Source organism: Argiope bruennichi, chromosome 2 (genome assembly GCF_947563725.1).
Source record: "Argiope bruennichi chromosome 2, qqArgBrue1.1, whole genome shotgun sequence".
In the NCBI taxonomy this organism is placed as follows: Eukaryota; Metazoa; Arthropoda; class Arachnida; order Araneae; family Araneidae; genus Argiope; species Argiope bruennichi.
In genome coordinates, this window is record NC_079152.1 from 91,605,078 (window position 1) to 91,615,352 (window position 10,275).

The window sequence follows — 10,275 nt, forward strand, 5'->3', positions numbered from 1 at the left end:
AAGAAAATAGTCTTGGGCCAGATGCGTGCGCAGGCATACTTGTTTGGTGTTTTGAAGCACACTAGAATATAAACATCAGTAGTGCCATCTAGAGGGTTTTGTAGAAAAGTATTGTGCTATGTATGAGCAATTCATTCAAGTTATACTAGAGTTTGCAAAGTTGCAATTTATCTTAAAAGAATAAAAACAACTCACATACACACACAACAAAAATCAACCATGTAATAGAGTAAATCTGAAGAACTATTAATATATTCGGACAATATAAGAGGGAATCTAAGAGAACTTTTGGGCTATAATCAACAGGTAGCATCAATTTTCAAATGGTACTTTTCTCGGTAATCACAGGAAAGATGTTAATTGTTCAACATACAAAAATTGACTGGAAAGGCAGCGACATTTAATAGAGTTTAATGCGTGAAATGAGATTACATGTACAAAAATTTTATGAATATCTTGATCCTGAATATCTTGAAAATAAGAGTAACCCTGCCTACAACAAAGAAAACTAATACAATAAATATATATAATATTAAGTGAATGGCAAAAGAAAAGTTACATACACCAAAAAGTCTTTTTTACAGATTTTTTGATTAAAATATACTTGAAATTCTATTAAAATAGTATGCAATACGTATTCCATTAAAATATTACGTAACCAGAAAATAAAAACGTCACATATATTTAGGATATTTTGAGCGGAAAATATTTATACCGATTTATGCATGCATTCAGATATATTTGTTAGCTTTCAACACAAAACAATTCATTTTTGAATAAGAGGAAAATATTTAAGAAAGATTTTCAAAGCCTGATAATTACAATTAATAATTAAAGAAATTTTAATATGCCACGGGAATTTTCTTATACAAGCTACCGGGAAATTATAGTGCGAAACATCTTGCTTATGAAAATGTTTTAGGAATGACATTTTTCTTTATTTTGTTTCAAAATTTTCAATCTTAATTCTAGTAACAATCACATGTACACAATAATGATGTTTAATATTGGTGCGCCGCACGTTTGTTTAAATATTGTTGTAAAGTGATCTTTTACATTTAAAAAAAAAAAAAACATTATTAAAATTAGAAGTAAAACTGTTGATATAAAAATAAGATCGGTATAAAATGAAATAAAGGAAATATAATATTATAAAAAGGCGAGGGGAAATGTTCCGAAAGCAACGAGTAAAAATTTGAAATACATTTTTTTCTATGCAAAAATTTAATTAAAGTCTCGAGAAATACATTTTTAGTGAACTCTTTCTACCCAAGAAGTAACTTTCTGTTAAATCATTAACTATAAAGTCAATGATTTGCCCTATAAAGCGTTTTGCATTAGTGCCAGAGGCATGAATTTTTTTTTTTTATTCTTTTCTCGCGATATTTATTTTTAGAGCGTTGCAAAAACGCACTAATGTTTTGTTTCCAAAGTGCTCTATGACAAAGGCATCTATGTCCCCCCCCGTCTGTTGCTATGCTACTGATAACGTGGTAATTGCTTAAAAAATCTGTATAGTAGTCTTCTTTGTGCACGTTGATATAGTAATAGTATTTTATGAATGGAAACAAAATGAAAGTTCTCGAAAGTTTTCGAGAATTACTAATCTCGAAAACTTCTCACATTTCGAGATTAGTAATTCACAGCAGAAATTCCCAGCTTTCAAAATGTATCAAAATTTTGTTTTAATTTCCATTAAGATTTCGTATAGTATTTACCAGAAGGCTGTTTTGAAACTATCTGTGTTACTTTAAATTATAGTAAGAAATGAAGGAAAGCATCGGCCATCTTCTCTCCAAACTTCTGCACCCACCAGTAGGAAAATTTTTGATCTTTCATCAATTTATCATGAAGGAAATCTGGAAAATTTACCATGATATCGGGTAGGAGCCGATGACTCGCATCAAGAATCAAAATGCGAAAAATTTCGAATTTTGCTCTATCAAAACTAGAAACAATATAGTAAAATATGAAATTATTATTAGAAATCGAGAAATGATTAAAAGCAAAGATTTCACCGAATGTATGTCAATAAAAGTATGACGGAGCTTCTAATACTGCAACAATAACAAATGCAATCATCTATAATTTTTAATAAGCATGGCTGATAACAAGGTTACACTTATAGATTCCAAGTGAAAACTCTTTCTTTCACGTACAAAAATATGTTGTTTTGAATTGAAAATTTTATGCAAATTGCTAAAAAAAAATTTCTTCTGATAATAATTAAAAATGAATACCAGTGTGTATATGTAAGCTCTCTATAGGTCATACCATTTGATTTAAGAGTTACATAATATGGACAATTATGCTTTAAAGGACGGAAAGATGCACCATGGACTGATTTTTTTTGGAAATTTCATGAGAATTTTAGATAATAAAAAACTATTTATAGGTTTTGGCGTTTTTTGGAAATACTTTCCAAAATTATTTATGCACAGAATGATTTTTATTAAACATGGTAGTCGGTTTCATTAGGAATCTTCATGCGCACAATAAACACAAAAAGTATTAGGACGCTATAATAGCAAGTTTTTAAAAATGTTTTTTACAAACTGATGCTCAAAATGTTTTGTTGAGGACATTTTGAACATCACAGTATGCATTAGAAAATGAATTAAAATTAAACAATATTAATATTCTTAGAAAATAGACAGTCGCCAAAGACGGCTTGTTTCTATTACTAATAAAGAATGCATGTGTTGGTGCTCTACAGGCCAGGGCTACAGCTACCGAATTTGGCACATGTATACTTTGGAGAACGAAAAGGCGCACCAAGGAGCGATTTTTTTGAAATTTTAATTAATTAAAAATTAAATCAGAATTTTGATGTTTTCATAGAATAACTTCCGAAAATATCGTCCAAAAATGTAAATTTAAGTTGCTTCAAAATTTAAAAAATTATTTCACTATATCAATTTAATGGTCCTGCGAAGTTTTATTGAATTTTCCAATTAATTATTTTTCTTTTGCTTGATTTCCAACATTGTTGCCCTGAAATTGAAATCGTTTTCATTGTTTCATCAATGACTGCTTGATTTTTTTTTTTTTTGCATTATTGAAAGTTAAAGAGTAAAGTTCTTGTTAATTATCTGTATAGTTTATGAATTGTATAAAAAATGAAATAAAAATATCGCCAAATTTAGAAAGTAGAATGAAACCGGATATTTACGTTTTTAATAGCGCCATGATGCCAAGGGATTGATCTCTATTAAAAAGGATCATATACATAATAAACAGGGCATATGTAACGGACAATTAAAATAACACGGGTTAAAATAAGTCCGATAATTCGAATTAAGTACAACCAATATTCTTAGTGAACCAGATGGGCGCCAAAGGCGAATAATTTTAAATAAAAAGGAAGGTACACTCTATTGCGATAAAAATGGAAAGAATTAGGAAAATTTGAATATTATTATCTGATAAAAACGCGACTAGAGTTTCCCAAAGACCGAAGAGAACGAAATATTTTCACCAGCGGTTTTATATTGTGAGATTCCGATAAGGATTTCCTTACACGTGCCGGTTTAGAGAAGGGAATTATAGGTATCTTTTAAAAGAATTTGTGTAGCTGGATAGAATTTTATCCCTTCACTCGGAGCCTGGGAAAATGTTGATTAAAGCAGTTTTACAGGGCTCGTGTAGCATTAATTAAATAAAAAAAGGTGGAATTGGTTCAAGAAATAAGAGAATATTTTAGAATTAAGTTAATATGGGTAAAATTAAGATAAAAAATAAGGAAATTGATTAGGAATGAATTTATATTTTAAAATATCATCACACACACACACACACACACACACACACACACACACACACACACACACACACACACACACACACACACACACACACACACACACACACACACACACACACACACACACACACAAGTTGGAGATGTCAAGAATATTGCGCAGAATATGATTCCTTAAGACCAAATAACCAATGAAATTAAAATTTTATCGGGTATTTATTTGAGGTATTTTATTTCATAATTTTTTGAAGTATATTCATTGACCGGAATAAAATAAAATATAATTATTTACGACATTAAAATACTTTTGAAAGTAAAACTGAAAACAGAATTTTATGATGGATCAAAGAAATTTTTATTGAATATTACATTTCCGAGATAATACATAAATTTGAAAATTATTTTGTACTGCATATAAACATTCAGTGCCGAGCCATTCTGTTTTCTGTACTCATATTAAAAACACACACACAAGTTCAAATTTTACTGTAACTGGCAAAATAATTAGAAAAATACATAGTACAAAGAACGGAACGGTTTAAGGATTCTATAATAGTATGAGTTACATAATTATCAAAATTTGAAGCTCAAACTGTCTTGCAGAAGAAGTTATTAAGATACCAAGTTAAATAAAATATTTAATTGAACATTTTACATAGCATTAATTCCTGCGAACCAACAAATCGCCAAAGGTGGTGAGTATTTAATAACATTTTTTTTCTTTCTTTTTACATCCGTGCACTTATTTAAAGAATCTTAATATTCTTCATCTTAGATTTATAAGCAGATAAATATCAATTTTATCAATATCTTTATATCTATTGTACTACTGCTACTAATAAGGTGTATGTGTGTATCTGTGTTTCTGTATGAGTATTGGAACTCTACACAGCTGACAATCTACTGTTTGATCTACAATACCAAATTTTGCATACATATAAATTGAAAGGGGAAAATGTGCATCTCGGGGTGATTTTTTTTGAAATTTTAATTAATAAAAAATTGAGAAAATTTAAAGCTTTTCCCTCAATAACTTCTGAAAATATTACTGTAAAAAACTGATTTTTACATGGTTTAAAAATTTTTAAAAATTATATCTGAAATGATACCAATTTATTATTCATGTTTATTTCCCTTTATTTATTAAACAATTTTTTAAAAACATTTTTTACCTAATTTTCATCAATAGATTGTTATGTTGATCTGAAATTCCACCCGTTTTGATTGTTTATCAGATATTTAATACCTATCTTATCTTCCATAGTTGAAAGCTGAGAAAGAAAGATTCTGTATAACATTTGTATAGCTTACAAGACGAATAAACAGAGAATTCGCAATTCTGAGAGAGATGAGCCGAACAATTATCTAACGCTTTTAATAGCAAAATGATGGTATGGTCACTAATAGGAAAGTTCATCTGCATAATAAATAGAAAAAATGTAAAATAATAGAAAAAACTCGTTTTTAGTGTCTGTCGATTTGACAGAATTATCGACATGAATTTATATCTAAGCCTTTAACTGAAATTACATATATTGTTTGCCAATGGATTCTAAAACCCTCCGCGCTTTTGCGCTTGCGTTAGGATGGGTTTAATTGAGAGGAAAAGAAGAAATGAGAAGATATTTACATTTAACAATGAAGTAAATTTCGGAAATGCGCTCATCCTTACTTCGTTTTATTTTTTTAAGGATTTGATACTGTATTTTCTTATACATTCATAAATTTGAAATTGAATAAATTCTTTTAGAAAAAACCAAATTTTATCTGAAAATTTTGAAAAAAGCCATACTTTATCTCAAAAACACAATGTTTTTCCTCTTAATCATGCAACCTCAAAACTCGTGCTTAAATCCAATATAATTCTGAGGCTTTCTTAACCTAGGAGTACTCCTTAAGTTCTCTGTATTCGTAAACGTTTTCAGATTAATTTTCATGTACCTTTCTTTAACTCTTTCCCAGCATATATTGAGTTTAAAATAGGCTTCTTTACCCTTAACTGGAGGTGGATATTTGAAGATGGAAAAATTGCTTCATGTGTCATCTTTCATAAATGGCCAGGTCTGTCTTAAAATTCCTCTCATATATTTCTATACGAAACTTTGATTTAATTTTTAAAAAATCACATGCTACACATCAAGTGTACAGTGTCAATTTAATTCTGTATCAAACTCTTCATTTCTTATATACATTGTGTACTATTGTACCAAAGAACCATTTAGGCCAGTGACCATCTAAGATCAGTGTAGTTCCATTTTAAGTTATACTTATGAGTTGTGGCATTTACCATTTAACTACAAAAAGAATTCAAATATATGTAGTGTACGGAGCGTCCCCCTAGCGGCGTTAGCGGTACGGAGCGTCATCCTAGCGGCGTTCCCGGTACGGAGTGTCATCCTAACGGCGCTCGCGTCGTCTCTCAACAGCCAATAAGAAGCTATCTGATTCCCGCTCTAAGAACTGTGTTCGGTACTGTACTAGCGTCCCTCGATGTAAAGCGGCCCAGCCGTTCGTCCAGCTCATTAAATTTGTTTATGTTAAATTAGTGTGTGATTCTCTTAATATGAGCCATCTCTATGCATTAATCTCAACCGGGCTTTCCCCTAGGGCCCGTGAGAGATATTTAATTTGATATATAATCCGATTAGTAGAGGCATGTTTTTCGAGCCAGAGTTAACATACCTCTACATGTGGGGGCTCGGTCCGGAATGCAATGACCTCGGAAATAGAAAAATAATCTTCGATCCAGTAAGAAGCTGGGAATTTCACCATTAGTTTTCGTCGAATTATCTTCGGATCGGCAGTGGCCGACAAAATATTTCAAGAAAAGTCTTCGGATCGGCAGTGGCCGACAAAAATTTTCAAGAAAATCTCCGGTTCGGCAGTGGTCGACAAATTTTTCAAGCAAGTCTTCGCTTCGGCAGTGGCCGACAAATTGTGAAGTTCCTGCATATTATCTCAACGGATATAATTGAAGAAGAACAGGTAGGAGAATTTTCTATATCATTTTGATTAAAGAATCTTGCAAGCATTTATTTTAAGATTTATATATTTGTGAATGACTTTTTCAAGAAAAAGAAACTGCTTGAATGTGTTTATTTTAGAAATTTCTATTTTGAAGAAATATTAGCATTATTATTATTATCGTTATTATATTAGCATTTGTTATTAGGAAAAATAAAGGCATATTCAAAATGTTTAAAAATACAAAAAAGAAAGATTTAATTATTGTCGCTGAAGCAATAGGTGAGGTAGTTCCGGAAAAAACAAATATTGTGAAGCTTAAACAAATTATAGAAAATAGCCAAGCGGCTAAAGATGATTTGGAATTTGTTAAAGACATTATCATTTCAACTGTAGAGGAACGCGAAAAAATAGAAGCAGAGGAACGCGGAAAAATAGAGGCCGAACGAGCGCGTGAAGAGGCAGAAAGAGCGCGTGAAGAGGCAGAAAGAGCGCGTGAAGAGGCAGAAAAAGCGCGTGAAAAGGAAAGACAGTTTGAATTAGAAAAATTAAAACTAACTTTAGCTCATGAAGAAAGTATGAGAAACGTTCAAGCGACCGGAATAAGTAGTCCTAACGGACCTCCTCAAGAAAATCATGCGGAGTCCATCGAACAAATAATTAAAAGCATCCGCACATTAACAATGCCAATACCAACTAAATCAGAAAATTTCAATTTGTTTTTCAATATTTTGGAACGTGCTTTCGAAACAAAACAGGTTAAAACTGAATACAAAGCCGAAGTCCTTCTAAATTTGTTAGGCGAGAAATGCCGACATGTTTTGTTATACGCGAACGAAAGCGAAATAAAAGATTATGACGAAATCAAAAAAATAGTGTTAAGAGAATTCCAACCATCTGCTAAAGAATGTTGGGATAACTTTCAAGCCGCCAAAAGATTTAAAGGGGAAAATCACGTGCAATTCGTCTCAAGATTAAAAGCAAATTTAGAATATTATTTGGAACTAAGAAAAGTGAAAGATTTCGCGACCCTTTGTGAACTAATTGTAACCGATAAATTAACCAGCACTCTTGACAAGGACACATCCGAGCACATTTTGATCAAACAAGGCTCCGACTGGTTAAAACCGCTGATGTTAGCAAAAGAAATAGACATTTACTTTCGCGCAAGAAATAAAAGTTTGTTTTGGGAAGAGAGTAGATATACACATGACTACAGCTCAAGGCTGCGCGTCAATAATTCCCGCCAAAATAATGATCATGTACACGGTGGAAATATTGATAGGAAAACTTGTTTTAAATGTAATTCTACATCGCATTTAATAAAATTCTGTCCCCAAAATGTTGATGCTAGACAACATAACAATCAGGGAAGATCCCATAACTCAAATCCTGTAAACTCCGTGTTAAAATCAAATGAAATTCCACAAGAATTAATAATCGCTGAGTTGGAATACGCAGATATTATTGTAAACGACGTTCCTATTAAAGCTTTGGTTGATAGCGGAAGCGTATTAATGATTATTAATCCTAAATATGTAAAGAAATTAAATTATGTAGGACGTAGCACAAAAATTAAATTAGCGAACAGTTCAATTGTCAGTCTTCCGTTAGTGGCGATAGATATTAGTCATGTTAATAAAAAGTCAGTAACGAAAAAAGTTTTAGCAGCTGTTGATACTAATATTTCTTTTGAATGCATTTTACCATCTAATAGTTATTTAGATCTTAAAAATACTTTTCCCAATAAAAATGATAATAATTCAACTTCTCCCATAAATGAAAATAAAAAAGATTTCGATTATGAGATAGTACATCGCTCAGGTAGTCAAATGCGTCACGTTGATTCACTTAGTAGGTACCCAACAGTCATGACTGCACTTTGTGATGATTTAACAGCGCGAGTGCAAGTGGCACAGATGTCAGATGAATACATAAAAAAATTGAAAGAATTATGTAAAGATAACAACCAAGTTGATTTCGTGGTACAAAATAACATTCTGTATAAATGTCAGGACAACCGTCGTTTGCTTGTAATACCTGATCTAATGAAACACGAAATAATTAAGAACGCGCATTCAAAAGGGCACTTCGCCGTGGAGAAAACTAAAAACATTATCGAACGTGACTATTTTTTCCCGAATATGCAAAAAAGTATTGAATCGGTAATACAAAACTGTGTCGAATGCATCCTAGTCAACCGGAAGCGTGGTAAACCTGAAGGGTTCTTACATCCTATTCCGAAGGAAAACTTTCCTCTAAGTACTTACCATGTTGACTTTATTGGACCCTTAGTGTCAACCAATAAAAATTATAATCATATTCTTACTATAATAGATGCATTCTCAAAGTTTGTTTGGTTATATCCTGTTAAAGGTGTAACTGCAAATGATGCAATTACGAAACTGCAATTGCAGGAAGCAGTGTTCGGAAATCCTATGCGCATCATCACGGATAAAGGTTCCGCATTTACCTCCAAAGAATTTACAAACTATTGCGCGAATCAAAATATTAATCACATTCAAATCACCACAGGAATACCTCGAGGAAATGGACAAGTGGAAAGGGTTCATGGAACTCTTATCCCCCTGCTTGCCAAACTTTCCATCAATGATCCCACGAAATGGTACACTCATGTTCAAGCAGCACAACGTGTATTTAACTCTACTGCTCCACGGAGTACAAAATTTACTCCTTTCGAACTCATGATCGGTGTGCAAATGAGGCATAAAAATGACCAGAAAATTCTCGATATCCTACAGGAAGAATATGAGCAAATGGTCATCGACAGCCGCGAGGACATCCGCGAAGAAGCGCGACAGAATATCTTGCGCCTTCAAGAAGAGAATAAAAGAGCTTACAACAAGCGCAGGAAGAAAGCTACTCAATATAATCCAGGTGACTTAGTGGCCATACAGAGGACCCAATTCGGCAGTGGTTTGAAGCTTCGCCCGAAGTTCCATGGTCCCTATCGCATCACAGCGAAGAAGCCACACGAGAGGTACCTAGTGGAGAAAGTGGGAATCCACGAAGGCCCCAACCATACTTCTACAGCAGCAGATTATATGAAGCCTTGGTCTACAACTGCATAAAGCATCTACTTTACAAAATCTAAAAATTTTGCAAAAATCTAAAATTTTCTTTTTTGAGTTTTTCAGATTCTTTCTCAGATTGACGAGGACGTCAAGATCATCAGGACGGCCGATTGTAGTGTACGGAGCGTCCCCCTAGCGGCGTTAGCGGTACGGAGCGTCATCCTAGCGGCGTTCCCGGTACGGAGTGTCATCCTAACGGCGCTCGCGTCGTCTCTCAACAGCCAATAAGAAGCTATCTGATTCCCGCTCTAAGAACTGTGTTCGGTACTGTACTAGCGTCCCTCGATGTAAAGCGGCCCAGCCGTTCGTCCAGCTCATTAAATTTGTTTATGTTAAATTAGTGTGTGATTCTCTTAATATGAGCCATCTCTATGCATTAATCTCAACCGGGCTTTCCCCTAGGGCCCGTGAGAGATATTTAATTTGATATATAATCCGATTAGTAGAGGCATGTTT

General features: G+C 33.0%; 1 protein-coding gene across 1 annotated transcript; it reads left to right on the top strand.

The window, feature by feature from the left end:
• Positions 1-6,503: 6,503 nt before the first annotated feature.
• LOC129962256 (uncharacterized) lies at positions 6,504-9,816 on the top strand. Its single transcript, XM_056075999.1, has 3 exons — positions 6,504-6,589; positions 6,670-8,369; positions 8,880-9,816. Exons 2-3 carry the CDS (start codon positions 6,955-6,957, stop codon positions 9,814-9,816), a joined length of 2,352 nt encoding a protein of 783 aa, XP_055931974.1. The 5' UTR covers positions 6,504-6,589; positions 6,670-6,954.
• The last annotated feature ends 459 nt before the right edge of the window (positions 9,817-10,275 follow it).